This window comes from Equus caballus, chromosome 3 (assembly GCF_041296265.1).
Source record: "Equus caballus isolate H_3958 breed thoroughbred chromosome 3, TB-T2T, whole genome shotgun sequence".
Taxonomy (NCBI): domain Eukaryota; kingdom Metazoa; phylum Chordata; class Mammalia; order Perissodactyla; family Equidae; genus Equus; species Equus caballus.
In genome coordinates this window covers 121,558,596-121,573,644 of record NC_091686.1, presented here as the reverse complement: position 1 = coordinate 121,573,644, position 15,049 = coordinate 121,558,596, and the positions used below count along the sequence as shown (strand labels likewise).

The 15,049-nt window shown below is 47.3% G+C and overlaps 1 protein-coding gene across 9 annotated transcripts in view; it reads left to right on the top strand.

Annotated features, from left to right (window-relative positions):
* Nucleotides 1-15,049, top strand: part of AFAP1 (actin filament associated protein 1) — a 162,220-nt gene that overhangs the window by 43,443 nt on the left and 103,728 nt on the right. Inside the window, exon 1 of one of the 9 annotated variants that reach the window (XR_011437256.1) lies at nt 4,173-4,450. The exons of 4 other annotated variants lie outside the window; for them this stretch is intronic. Coding sequence is in view for 2 of the 5 variants with exons in the window: in XM_070262761.1 (XP_070118862.1) it covers nt 4,677-4,695 (19 nt within the window). In the remaining 3 variants the exon portion in view is untranslated. Of the gene's footprint in view, nt 1-4,172; nt 4,451-4,556; nt 4,696-13,734; nt 13,756-15,049 lie in introns of those variants that run through there. 4 more of the 9 variants (XR_011437257.1, XM_070262761.1, XM_070262762.1 and 1 more) reach the window with 4 other exon arrangements.

Here is a 15,049-nt window from a genome sequence, read left to right as displayed (position 1 = left end):
AGTCACTGCCAGGGCCGAATGCGGAGACAGGCCTGGGTGTCCAGGGAAGCTCCTCCTGCTCTCTGCAGCCTGCCTGGTCCTCCCTCCCTCTTGCCAGGTCTGTAGGAGACCCAGGGGGTGCTCATGGCCTCTCTCTGTGCTTGTGGAGAGGGGCTGTGAGCTAGAGATGCGGTGCTTTTCACGTAGGCAGAGATCTCCCCTTGACCTGGCCGCTGGGGGGGCTTTGCCCTTCAGCACGATCTTTTCACCTCTGGAAGAAGACTGAATGGTTTGTTGAAGTTTGCTGCTGCCCTCTCCAGCCATGTGGGCCGTTACCCCTCTCGACTTCTCTGCCTCACCAATAGCAGGAGAACGAAGCCTGTTGTTGTTTCAGAGACCGAGTTTCTAAGTGCAGTCTTCCTTTCCTTTCCCTTTTGTTTGTTTTTATTCCTTCCTTTGATTAGAAGAAAAGCCCATTCATGAATAAAGGTGCAGTGCAGCTTCATGGTAATGGGGAGAACACAGGCCACTGGTGCTCTGTGCCTGCAGCTGGGAGCCCTGCTTTCTTCCTTATAAAAACCCAGTTAGCTCTTAGCCTACCACTGCGATCTCTTATTCCCTGTTTATTGCTGTCGTGTGGCAAAGTCTTTTCTTAAAATTCCGTTTACCTAGATTTTCTTAAAGTTCCATTTATCTGGCGTTACCAGATAAAATATACAGTGTCTGCTGTTTAAGAAATCTTGGCCTACTTCAAAGTCATAAACAATTTCTCCTATGTTTTCTTCTAGACATTTTTATAGTTTTACTCCTTAGATTTCGATCTGTTTGACCCGTTTGAGTTAATTTTTGTGTATGGTGTGATGCAAGGGGTGATTCAGTTTTTCCCATATCCATACCCCCTCGTTCAGCACCATTTGTTCCAAAGACTCTTCTTTCCCCGCTGAATTGCCTCCACATCTTTGTCAAAGAATCAGTTAGCCGTTTATGAGTGGGTTCATTTCTGGACGTCGTTCTGTTTCACTGATCTCCCCCCACGCCAGCACCACCCTGGAGTGGTCATTGTGGCTTTGTGGTAAGCTTTGAAATAGGCCGTTTAAGTCCTATGGTGTTGTTCATTCTTCTCCCCAGTGTTTGGCTATTCAAGTTCATTTCATTTTCATATATTTTAGAATCAGCTTGTCAATTTGTTTTTGAAAAAAGAAGCTGCTGGTATCTTGATTGGGATTGTGTTGTGTGTGTAGGTCCTTTTGGGGGGAGATTGCTGTCTTAGCAATGAGGAATCTTCCAATCCGTGACTATGGTATCTCTCCTTTTATTTAAATCTTTGTTAAATTTTCCCAGCAACGCTTCATAGTTGTTAGTTCATAGGCCTTTTACATACTTTGTTAAAGTTATCCTTAAGTATTTCATATATTTTAATGCTGTTATAAATGGTACTGATTTTTCTTTTTTTTTTTTAAGATTTTTATTTTTCCTTTTTCTCCCAAAGCCCCCCAGTACAGAGTTGTATATTCTAGTTGTGGGTCCTTCTAGCTGTAGCATGTGGGACACCGCCTCAGCATGGCTTGACAAGGGGTGCCATGTCCGCGCCCAGGATCCGAACCAGTGAAAGCCTGGGCTGCCGAAGCGGAGTGCACCAACTTAACCAGTCAGCCGCGGGGGCCGGCCCCAGTACTGGTTTTTCTTTTTCTTTCACTTTTCAATAGTTCCTTGCTAGTAAGGAGCTTACAGTTTTATAGAGAAATTGGTAAGTAAGAAGACAGATAAGGGACCGAAGAGTAGACAAGGGACATTCAATCTTTAATGAGTTGGTTTGGGAAGGCTGTGCAGAGGAGGTGGCGTGTGATTATCATTCCTGGAGAAAGCTTGATGGTAGAGAAGATGAGTGCCAAGCCAAAGGTATTTCCGAGAGCGTGAGCTCAGGTCAGGCAGGAACACGAGGAATGTTCTGAAAAGAATGAGTGGCCGCTGGCTCAGGCCACACTGAAACATCAGAGGTGGCATGTGGAAGGTGATGGGTTTATAAAGGCTTTGGGCCCAGATCGACACGGCATTTACTGCTGGGCAAGGTTAGAACTTTATTCAGTGGCTGCTCGGGAGCCCTCGTGTTTATGAGCCAGGGAAATGGAGCCTGTCTTTTTTTTTTGCATTTATTTTGTATTTTAAAAAATTGTGGGAAAATATTTATAACAAAAATTACCGTTTTAACCACTTTTAAGTACATAGTTCAGTGGCATCGAGCACATTCACCTTGTTGTACATCAACCCCATCCATCCCCATAACTCTTTGGGTTTCCCAAACTGAAGCTCTTTCCCGTTGAACAACTCCCTACCCCCCAACCCCCGCCCCTGGCCCCACCGTTCTACTGTGTGTCTCCGTGAATGTGACTGCTCTGGGGACCTCATGTAAGAGAATCATACAGGATTTGTCCTTTTGTGACTGGCTTATTTCACTTAGCACAGTGTCTTCAAGGTTCCTCCACACTGTAGCCTGTGACAGGATTTCCTTCCTTTTTAAGGCTCAGTAATATTCCGTTGTGGGGATGCACCACATTTCACTTATCCATTCGTCTGCGAGTGGACTCTTGGGTTGCTTCCACCTTTTGGCTGTTGTGACTATAGAGTCATTCTTAAGGGCAGAGACCTCAGAGATGAAGTAGGGATTTGAGCTAGAAAATTTGACATGAAATTTTTGGCTAGATGCTTTTTTCATAGCATCCATCGTAATTGCTGGCTGTTTTAATTTACTTGCATACTGTTTGTCTCTCTAACTTGAATGTAAGAGATCATGTTTGTTTTACTCATCATTGTATACCCCACACTTAAGTACCCAGATATTGGTGCATTGGGTTTTTTTTTAGTAAAATTTAAAAATATCTTACAATAAATAGAGCGTGCGTTTGCATTTTGCTTTTCCACGCTCCTGTGCTGTCCTTCCTCCTGTTCTCTTCACTGGGTGCGCCTGTTCCCGCTCCAGCCTCTCGCTGCACTGGTGCATCCTTAATGCTGCTGCTGCAATGGTCTGTTCAGAAATGGAGATCCACAAAAAAACAAAAAAGGAGATCCATCAATGCCGCTTTTTCTGAAAACCCCAAATGTTTATCTGCGGCTCCAGATTGTGAACTCTTGGATGTCCTTAACTTGCCTTTAAACGTTGAGTACCAGTCCTGAACATGGTCGGTGTATGACAACTTGTTACTGAATTAAATTGAACTGATGTAAACGGAATGGAAATACTATGCTCTCAATATTCTGTTTAACACTTTTGTTAGCACCCTGCTTGGTTTTTATCCATAGTCTTCTCCTGCCAGCCTAGGAGCCAGGCTTCAGGAGTCGGGGAGTCTGGCTCCTGTGGTGGTGTCAGGTCACATATATTGTTATGATTGGTACAAGACATGTCCAGATCTAGGGTTCGTCTTGTGCTTTCTACAAAACAACGGGAGGAGATTTTCTGTTGGGGCTTACATCACTCATCCATGTATTAATCTGACCTTTAAGAATCATGGCGATTTCCTGAAAGAACGTGTTCAGTGGATTTTTACACCAGTCCTTTGGGGGCTCCTTGCTAGCTCTGTGTAACCTGGATGGGGAGGTTCTCAGGACTCCGAACATACATATATGCACATATCCTCTTGGAAGCCCAGACTTTCCCTGGGGATACTGATCAATCTTTTAAAGACTCAGCTTTCAGAGTCGGTGATGAAATTGAGCTGTGGCCATCACAGGTCCTGTTCAGACACCTAGAGTGACAAGTGGAGACCCTCTTTGCTTTCTCTTTCCAGATTCAGATTGCAGAGGCACTGAGCAGCCCTGCAGGCAGAGGCTGTTCCTGGCGGCCCCTCTCTGGGCCCTCCACCCTGGTCCTGCCGGGCGGCTCTCTGTTCTTAAGCCCACGTTACAGGCGAGGGCGCTGGGAGTCAGAGAAGTTTGGTGGCTGTGCTCCAAGTCATCGGTCATTCAGGTAACGGTCATCTGGAGATTAAGGAAGTTTAGATGCAGTCCAGCCGAGAGAAACTTCCCTGCCAGGCAGCGTCCAACACTGTGCTGCTTTTTCTGAGACTTCTCGATCAACCTTTAGGCAGCCCATTTAGGTTATCTGCAGAGGCCCGTGGAAATGTTTGTAAGAGTCTTGACTGTGACCCTATAAGGGAAACTATGCAAGTGCCTTGCTTGAGTCACGGCCGCGTTGCTTCAGTGCCACACAAGCGCCCTCTCCCCGGCGGGCTCCTCAATATGCTCGGATGGTGGCCCTGCTGGCTTAGCGGCCAGGGGCCCTGGCTGGAGGGTCATCGCCTGTTTGAGAAAGTGAGCTCGTCAGACTCGTCCCTTTGCCACTTTTGGTGTGTGTTGTCAGGATGTCACAGGAGACATAGTTACTATGAGAGGACGAGCCATGGGATTTTTTCTGCAACTTTCCCTTCAAAACCAATGTCAGGAATTTTGTCTGTTATGGAGCTCTAGCAACAAACAAGTGAGTGAATTCACCAAACACGATTGAGTATCTTGTGTTCAGCTCCCACGTCAGGCGTGGTGCCAGGCCTGCTAGCTCCAGGGACTGGTGAAATGGGGGTGGTGACTGCAGGCTGCCTCCTGACGGGTGGAGGAGACAGACCAGCCAGCCCATCATTGCGGCACAGCGTGAGGACTGGGCTGCTGAGGGGGTGGGGGTGGCCATCACTGAGCTGTCTCGAGGGGCCATGGGTAGGAGGGAGCCAGGTGAGAGCGGTGTGGCGTGTGTGTCAGGGACATGGCAGGGGTGCGAGGACACGAGGGCTGAGGCACACCTGCAGAGAGCAGCGGCGTGCCAGGGTCCGCGGGTGCATGCGGGGAGCTGGGTCGTCAGGAGAGCTGCAGTGTGAACACGCGGGAGAAAGAGGGGCGAGGTCAGGAAAAGTCACTGAAAAGAAGCGCGTAGGGGACAAGGGCAGCTTTCTGAGGAGCAGGTTGGTCTGGGGGCCAGCGTGGCTCAGACACAGTTTCTTAGCTGGAGCCCCAGATGGAGCACAGTGTCCTCAGTGAGCGGGCGGAGACGGGCTTTCGTGACCCCGCCCCCAGCGCCCCAGCCTCGGGCCGAGCAGCACGGGGGTGCCCGGGGCTGCGGAAGGCGCTGCGCGTGTGAGTTCTGTGCGAGGCCGGAGGGCCCCAAGTCCACGATTCAGGCCTTCCTCCCCGGGGCCTCGTGCTTCTGTTTCCACGGAGTCTCCTTGGTCAGTCTTTTCTTTTCACGTCTGATTTTGAGTCGTCATTAGAAAATGTTTTCTACACCAAAGTTATAAAAGAATTCACCCCGTATTTCTTCAAGGACTTGAATGGTTTGACTTTTTATATTTTGATTCTCAAGTATCTTTGGACTTTTTTCTGGTGTATGATGTAAGATAAGTATTCAATTTTATCTTTTTTTTTCCTCCCAAATGGTTGCCAGTTGTGCTGACTCCAGTTATTGAGAGGTCCCTCTTTTCCCCACTGGTTTGCGATACCGTTGGTTTGCGACGTCTTTGTCTTATGCTAGTCAGGCGCCCCTCAGAGACACTGTGGGTTCGGGTCCAGACCACTGCAGTAAAGTGAATATTGCAATAAAGTGAATCACATGAATTTTTGGGTTTCCTGGTGCATATAAAAGTTATATTTACACTATACTGTAGTCTGTTAAGTGTGTAGTAGCATTGCGTCTTAAAAACAATGTACATACCTAAATTAAAAATTACTTTAGGGGCCGGTCTGGTGGTGTAGTGGTTAAGTTTGTATGCTCCGCTTTGGTGGCCCGGGGTTTGCGGGTTCAGATCCCAGGCATGGACCTACACACCATTCATCAGCCATCCTGTGGCAGCATCCCACATATAAAACAGAGGAGGATTGGCACAGATGTTAGCTCAGGGCCAATCTTCCTCACCAAAAAAAAAAAAAAAAAAAACAAAAGAAAACACACAAAAAAACTTTATTACTAAAAAATGCTAACCATCTGAGCCTTCAGCGAGCCATCTTCTTTTGCTGGTGGAGGATCTGGAAGAAAGTGCCGTATCTGAGAAGTACAATAAAACGAAGTATGCCTGTATATCTATATGTGTGTGGGTCTGTTTCTGGACTTTCTACTCTGTTTTATTGATCCAACTGGGAATTTGTGTGCCAGTATTGCACTTTTTTAATGACGGGGCCTTTATATTGTGTTTTAATAGATGACAGGGCTAGTCCTGCTTTGCTGTTTTTAGACATCCTGCGTGCTCGTGGGTCTGTTTATTGGGCTTGTGTTAAATTTGTTAACTTGGAGAGAATTGACGTCTTCTTGGCATTAAGCTGTCCTTCCAAAGGCAAGGGACACTTCTCCGTTTGTTGGATTCGCTGCTTGGTCTTCCAGGAGTGTCTTATGTTTTCCTTACATAAGTTTTGCATATTTCTTGCTAAATTATTTTAAGTATTTTACTTTTTCTTGCTTTTTGAAATGGAATCTTCTGTTATATCTTCTAGCTGTTTCCTGTTTGGTATAAAATTAATACACAAAAAGCAATAGTTTTAATGTATTTTCTACTTTATTCAAATTTTTATTCTTCTTAGTAGTTTTATCATTGGTTCTCTTGGGTTTTCTGGGTATATTTTCGCATCAGTGCAAATAGAGGTGATTTTATTGTTTTCTTCCGTTTCTAATTGTTTTCTCTTTTCTGATTGTGTTGGCTCATACTTCCAGTGTAGTGGAGAACACAGGCCTCCTTGACTTGTTTCCGGCCTTCCTGGGAATGCCTGGAGTGTGTCCTCGTGAATTGAGACACCGGTTTTGTTTTATGTCAGTGTCTTTGTCTGTCTGGCTGCTGTAGCAGAATACCACAGACTGGGTGGCTTGTAAATAACAGAAATTTATTTATCGCAGTTTTGGACGCTGGAAGTCCAAGATGAGGGTGCCAGTGTGCGGGGTTCTGGTGACCAGGGCCCTCCCCTGGGTTGCAGACTGTTGACTTTTCACTGTGCAGAGGTCCCCCCTTATCCACAGGGGATATGCTCCAAGGCCCCAGGGATGCCTGAAACCACGGGGAGTACTGAGCCCTGAATGTACTATGTTTTTTCCTATACGAACGTGCCTATGATGAAGTTTAACTTATAGATTCGGCACAGTAAGAGACGACAGTAACTGCTAATAAAATAGAACCGTTGTGACAATGTGCTGTCATAAACTTGCTGTAAATCTTAGCAGCCTCAGCATATGATTTTTCTTTCCTTCTTTCACCTTTCCTTTCTTTCCTTACTTTCCCTTTTTCACTTAAAGAAAGTGTTTTACGGCTTCTCTTTGTCATAGCCGAATTGCCAGCGTCACTGCTCTTGCGCTTTGAGGCATCGTTCCGTGAAACGAGGGTGACTTGAGCACGGTGACACCACGACAGTTATCTGATCACCTGGCGGCTACCCGGTGACTAGCAGGCGGGTAGCGTGCACAGCGCGGATCTGCCGGACGAAGGAGCGATGCACGTGCTGGGCGAGATGGAGGGGACTGCGTGAGATCTCATCCTGCTACTCAGGACAATGCGCGATGTAAAAACATGAATTGTTTATTTCTGGAATTTTCCAATTAATATTTTCGGACTGCAGTTGGCCACGCATAACTGAAACCTCAAAAATTGAAACCAAGGGTAGGGAGGACTACTGTGTCCTCACCTGGAGGAGGGGCCTGGTGCTCTCCAGGCGTCTTTGTCACGGGCTCTACTCCCACTCACCAGGGCTCCGTCCTCAGGACCTAGTCACGCCCAAAGGCCCCTCCTCCTATCATGTTGGGTGTTAGGGTTCAGCATATGGGCTTTGGGGGACACAAACATTCAGCCTAAGGCAGTTAGTGATGTATTTAGCAAGCTGGGGAAGGATGTATCAATTCCCATTTTATTGACTTTAAAAAAAAAATCAGGAATGGGTATTGAATTTCGTTGAAGGGTTTTTCTTGATCTGTGGAGAGAATCGTATCTTCTCGTTAGATCTATTAATATGATGAATTATATTAGATTTTCTAAGGTTGAGTCATCCTTGCGTTCTTGGAATGAATCCCATTGGGTCGTCGTGTGTTATTAATGTATTGTGTTGGTTTCTGTTTGCCGGTATTTGATTTAGCATTTTTGCATTAACGTTTGTAAGATTGCTATTTGTAAGACTGGTCTACGTTTTTTTTGTGTGTGTATCTCTATTGGGTTTAGGCATCATTTTTATACCTACTTCTAGAAGATAAAGAATTTGAACATTTTTCTGTTTCTCTCCTCTGGAACAGTTTATGCAAGGGCGTTGGTATTCAAAGTTTGGAGAAATCCTCTGTAAAGTCATCTGGATCCAGCGCCTTTTGTGTGAGGATAATTCTTTGATAGCTTTCTTTGCTTCTTCTATGGAAATTAGTCTGTGTAAGCGTTCTGAAACAATTTGTTAAATTGTATTTTTTTTCTGTGAAATTATGTTTCGCCCAGTTTCAAATACATTCGCATAGAGCTGGACGGAACAATGTTTCCTGACTTTCCTTTAAGGACTTTACGGTTTTAGAAGTGACGAAGAGTGTGGGTGGTGTCCACTCACTGTGCTCATGGATCCCAGGTCTTAAAGTGAGGTTTTAGTAAGACGAGCATAAGCTGTAATAATGATCCTCGCTGCCGTTTGTGAATGCTCGGCTCTGTGTGTCTGTCAGCTCATTCCATCCTCACTACCAGACTGAGAGACATAACCCTCATCTCATTTCAAGGATGAGATAATTTGTGGGAATTACTCACTTCCTCAAGGTCACACAAGTAGGAAGACTCAGAACTGGGGTTGAATGTGATTTGTGTGACAGCCGAGGCTGGGCTGTTTCTAAGCAGCAGTGGATGATGAGAGGCACAGACAGAAGAGCTTCTGGGCAGAGGGATCCGCATGGGTAGAATGAGCAGGACGTCTCCCCCAGGGGGGTGGGGTGTGGTCTCCACTCGGGAGCACGGGCAGCATTTAGGGTGGGGCAGAGGCAGGGAGGTGGTCCTGGGTGGGGAGCCTGGCAGTGGGAGGTGACCCTGGCCGAGGCGGACGGGAGCTGCCAGAGGTTCCCACAGGCAGAAGGCAGGTGGAGCTGGTGGGTCAGGTGCCCCTCTGGCTGGGTGGTCTGGAAGGGGAGGGGAGCGAGGGGCTTGGGGGAATAAGAAGCAGGCAGTTCTTCATCTGAGACTACACAGTGGAAGTTGTTTCCCGGGTCTAGTTTCTGCGCTAGGTTGGAATTTTGAAGGGAAGAGCTGTACGGGAAGGATCTTGGGAAAAATATAAAATAAGTAAAAACACCCCCAGCACCCGGCTTGGCTGCACGGGACACTTGACCGTGACTGAGCGTGCGGACCGGTCTAGGTGTGTCGCAGACATTGCTGAAGCTTGAAGACTGAGGAGGACGTGGATGTGGCAACACGTGTGCAGTCTGTTGCCCAGGACAAATCGAGTGACATAAAGAAGTGCAGTGTTCCTTGCCTTTTCTGAAAAGGAAGCGGGACGTTCTGGGGTAGTTAACTGGATTTTCTTAGAGCCAGTAACAGTCGGCATTCTTCCTGGTTGTTTGTAGCATTTGTTCACAAAGAGTGGTTTAGTTTCCTGAGAAACTGTGGGTGGATCCTAGGAATTCTGTCCTCGCTCCCGTGGAAGTGTGTGCGGATGACAGCTCCGTGCAGAACAAGGCACTTTGACCTGGTGGTCAGATTGCCTGGCTCCTCATTCTGGCTTGTTTACCAAACGCTGTGTAACCTCAGCTGGTCACTTCCCTTCTCTGGGCCTCAGTTTCCTCACTTGTGAAATGAAGACACTGAGTCCAGGGTCCCTTCTGGCTTTCAAATTCTATGATTTAGGCATTAAGGTGAATAAAATTCCTTTAAAGTGGTTTTTGGGATCCACAAACCATAACCCACTTCTGTAATTTTGTCGAAATAAAATAACTCACTGTCAAACCCGAGCCAGAGCCTTAGTTTCAGGAGTAGAGGCTTGATTATGGGGGAAGCACACTCGCTGTGAGTTCTTTGTCTCACGTGCTGTCTACTCTTTGTTCATTCCTTCCATGTTTGTTTAGGACCAAGGAAGACACTAACCGAGTGAGAGACAGCAGTCAATTATTAGTGCAAAGGAGCCTTTTGCCAGGGAGAAGGGAATTTTGCTTTTCAGATGCACAGAATTTATCCAGAAATGCCTCCGGAGGATTTCGCTGTTGCCTTGGGAATAATACATTCTGTGGCCAGGTCTTTTGTGTGGTTGGGCATTTGGGGGAAAGGTAGTTTTCTGGCAGTTGGTTATTTACCCCCGTCTCCTGATCTCCATCTGTGTTCAGCGACTTTGCCGTTCTGCTCAGAGCCGGATAACAGATGCGAGGGTCAGGGTGTCGAGCGAGGGAGGAGGGGCCTTGGTTCTCGTGGGGATGTGTCCCCACTCAGCTTGCTGACGTGGACGAGTCCCTTCATCTTTCTGTGTTGCTGGGAAACATTTGCCCTGAGCTAACATCTGTTGCCAATCTTCCTCTTTTTTTTTTTTTCTTCCCCAAAGCCCCAGTACATAGTTGTATATTCTAGTTGTGGGTTGTTCTAGTTCTTTTGTGTGAGCCGCTTTCACAGCATGGCTACTGACAGACGGGTGGTGTGGTTCTGTGCCTGGGAACCAAACCTGGGCTGCTGAAGCAGAGCGTGCCAAACTTGAACCACGAGGACCCCAGGGCTGGCTCCCCTTCAGTTTTCTTAGTCCTATTTCTGCCATCAGAGATATGTCAAATATAATGTGATTGTAAGGATCAAATGAGGTAAAATATGTTAAGAGTGTTTTGTATATTAGAGCATAGCTAGTTGTCATTCTGGATGCAGAGCCCTTGGCCTGCGTTTGGGGCCACGTCGAGAGCTGTGCTGGTCTGCGCCCTGGGGCAAGTCTCTCCCACTCTCTGAGCCTCCATTTTTCCATCAGTAAATCGAGAGAGTTGGATGAATTATCTACAACTCTGGTTCCAGTTGTAAGATTCTGCTTTTTAATATAGGAAATATTAATAAAATAGTAATGCAAAGCACAATTTGAGCCACGACCTTGAGGATGTAATTGTGTGGGTAGCCGGTTCCATGTCACGGGAAACAAGTTATTTCAATGTAAACTGTGGGGAATGTAACCTAAGAGGCATTAACGTCCACTATGAGTGCACTTTACAGTCAAAGAGATGGTATAAAGAGTAGAGACAGAGGCCGTGGCCTAGTGGTTAAGTTCAGTGTGCTCCGCTTCAGCAGCCCAGGTTTGGTTCCTGGACGTGGGCCTACACCACTTGGCAGTGGCCATGCTGTGGCGGTGACCCACATACAAAATAGAGGAAGATTGGTAACAGATGTTAGCTCAGGGCAAATCTTCCCCTGTAAAAAAAAAAAAAAAAAAAACTAGAGACATTAAAACCAACCAGACCTGGTTCTGATTTGCATTCTGACTCTTTTTTTTAAATTATATGACTTTAGGGAAGAATATAACCTTTCTCAGGCTCAACTTCTCCATCTGTAAAATGGTAATAATAATGCCTGTCTTGAGAGTTATTGTGAAAGTCAGTCATCATGTGTCTGAAGCACCTTGCAGGTTGCCTGGCACGTGGTGAGCACTAGATGTGGCTGTAATTCTCTCTTAAGCCCCTGTAAGGAGTGATGGAGGCTGTGGTACTTGTAGGGAAAGTGGGAAAGCCTGTATCATGAAGGGAGACCTGGACGGGTGGCGCTGGGGGAGGTCAGGAGCACGGGGGAGTCCACCCTGACCCTGCAGGAGTGGCCCCTGCTGGTGGGGGGAGGGCGTGTGTCAGGTGGTGGAGACGCTCAGTACCCGTCAGTGAGTCGGGTATCGGATGGAGAAGGCCACTCGATACGTCTGTGCCAATCTCAGCTGAAGCCCTGGGCTCCGGTTGCTCTGCCTGTCCCGCAGAGAGCTGGCTGACAGCTGGTAAGAAAGTGACAGTTCTGGGGGGCACAAGGGAAGTGATGGGCTCTTCATGCTTTCTCGACATCCTGCAGACTTAAGCTGTAGAGGCCACTCCCTGCTTAGGTGCCCAGGTTTCCTCAGAGCTTCCTTTTTATGGAAATCTCTGGAGCTCTTGTTGGCTCCCACCTGTTGATCTTAACGGAAAAGGCACGCTCTTAGTGAGAGCTTTACACTGAAAACCGGCTGCGGGAACTTCTTCCTTCCTTGCTTTGGTGTCCGGGTGGGCCTTGGGTAACGTCACGTCCAGTAGCTATGGGAGTTCGTGCCTGTTCCTTCAACAGGCCTCTGCTGAGTGTGTGCTTCATGTTGGAAACTCCTGGGCACCGAAGGGAGCCCAGCGATGGCCGAGACACTGGACCTGCACGGCAGGGTCTGGCTGTCCAGCAGGGAGCTGGCCGGCGCCCTACGTAATTATGGTACTTTGTAGGACACGGTGTAGACTCTGGTGAAACTGTCTTCATCTTCCTCACTTTTTCTAGGATGAGTGTTGTTATTTGATGCTATCGCCCTTAAAGATATGGCCTTAGCAACTCCCCAGGCCAGGGTTATCTCAGAAACCGTCCGTGGACGGTTATCATGAAATGGCCAAACAGCGCCTTTGGAGTCAGACTGCGTCCAGATTGTTACTGTGATGGTCTAGCTCTGGGCGTGTGAGCAAGTTACTAACTGCAGAGGCTCAGCCACTTATTTGCTTAGTGACCTTAGGCTGCCTCTCTGTGCCTCAGTTTCCTCACCTGTGGAGTGGTAGAATGTAGTGTCATTACCAACAGACCGCACGGGGTTGTTGGGAACACAAGCAAATTCATACACATAGAAGGGGCTGCAACAGCGCCCCATCCTGGGGGTTGCTGTGTAAGCGGCTTTTTCTTCCCCCTGTTTATGGGGACGATGGTCTCTTTGCAGCATTATTGTGAGAATTAAATGAAACGTCGTGTGTAGATGCCTAGCGCTATGCCTTTCACGTAATAGCTTCTCAGAAAATGTTAAATCTCTTACTTTATAAGTCGTCATTCCTTCACTCCCCAAAAATGCTCGCGTGCTTTCTCGGTGGACTGTGCGCCAGGCTGTTTGTTGTAAGGTGGTCAGAGATAAGCAAAGCGTACAACCTGCTCTTAACCAGCTGGCCAGCTCTTTTGAGAGAGAAAAACAGACCTTAAGATCACTAAGTATCCAGTTATCGGTATAGCTGCTAAAAGATGAGCGAATGTTGGTAATTAAGGAGGACTTTCGTGAGGAGGAGCCAGTTGGGGTGTTTAGTTAGAGAAGGCTAGGGGAAAGGGGATGTGAGTTTGTTTTAACTGTTTAAAGGGTAAATATATAAGGGTAAAATATGGTTTGTTTAGTCTGTGAAAATCCTGAAAAGGAGGAACTTTTCTAACAATCACAACTGTCTGATTTGGGAATGTTTTGCATTCTGAGGTGCAAAGAGTTATGATTTTTTTTTTTTTTTAATTTTTGCTGAGGAAGATTAGTCTTGAGCTAACATCCTTTGCCAATCTTCCTCTTGTTTTGCTTGAGGAAGACTAGCCCTGAGCTAACATCTGTGCCAGTCTTCCTCCTCTTTATATGTGGGATGCCTCCAGAGCACGGCTGATGAGTGGTGTAGGTCCACACCTGAGATCTGAACGCATGAACCCAGGCCGCTGAAGCAGAGCATGCCAAATTTTAACCACTATACCATGGGGCCGGCCGCCAACCTTTGCTTTGAGAATCTTTTGGTTGTAATTTCACCTGAAAAGAAAACCACACAGAGTAGCTAAATGAAAAACAGTGCAATGGAAATTTATCAGAGGGATGCAGACACCTCATGGAATCAAGTGGAGCCCAGTTCCACAGGTAATTAAAACATGTCCAGGGGCTTCTCAGGAGTCCAGCCGGTGGCTGGCTGTCTGGCTCTTCCTCTCCCTCACGTGCTCCCTGGCCTCTCAGTGTATCTGCTTGTGCTCCTGAGTGTGCTGACTTCATTTTCTCTTCCTCTGTTAACGGCTTTCCTCCTCTGGCACGCCCACGCTTAAACGCGGCTGCTCCACAGCTCCTGACTTTGTGTGTCTTCAGATCAAGAGATGCCAACTAAGAGAGTTCCTAGTCCCCAGGCAAACTCTGGAGGAAAGAGAACCTGATTGGCCAGCCTGGGGTAGGGTGGTCCGTTAACTATAACCTGGGAGCAGGGTTGGGGGGGCGGGGAGTGCAGGGCCCTGTAGTGTCGCTGTGGCTGCCAAGAGTCCACCGTGTGGTTGAGGGTGCTGCTCTCTGAGGAGGATGGGCTGGGCAGGAACCCGCCTGACACGGCAAACTCCCAGGCCTGGAGGGGTCTGCGTAATGTCCTCGCCAGGAGCTCTGTCCAGGAAGCCGAGGTTTAAAACGAGTTAGGGCAGATGCAGCTTTAGTCCTCTCCAGATATTGTGATGCCCTAGAGGGAGCCCTGGTGGTCTTGTCGTTAAGATCCGGCACTCTCACTGGCCCGGCCTGCGTCCGTTTCCCCGTCAGGGAACCACACCGCTCCTCTGGTCAGGTGTCCCCCTGTGGTGACTGTGTGTTGCTGTGATGCTGAAGGCTGTGCCACTGGGATTTCAAATAGCAGCAGGGTCCCCCGTGGTGGACAGGTCTCAGTGGAGCTTCCAGACTAGACACACTGGGATGAAGGACCTCATGTAAGAGGGGTATTTTTTTTTTCTTTTTTTTTTATTGAGTTATTGATAGGTTACAATCTTGTGAAATTTCAATTGTACATTAATGTTTGTCAGTCATGTTGTAGGTGCACCACTTCACCCTTTGTGCCCCCCCCCCCACCCCACCTTCCCCTGGTATCCACTGAACTGTTCTTGGTCCATAGTTTTAAATTCCTCATATGAGTGGAGTCATACACAGATTATCTTTCTCTCTCATGCAAGAGGGGTATTTTTGATAAGAGAATATACGAATGAAGATGGAAAATGGAGGTGCTGGAAGTTTAACATAGACCCATAAACGTGTTTAACATTTTGCTTATAGCTTTTAGCAGCCCTGCAATTTTGGGACCAGGTTGATTTCTTTTTAACTCTGGTAAAATATGTATAGCATAGATTTTACCATTTCAACCCTTTTTGAATATACAGTTCAATGGCATTAAGTGCATTCACATTGTCGTGCA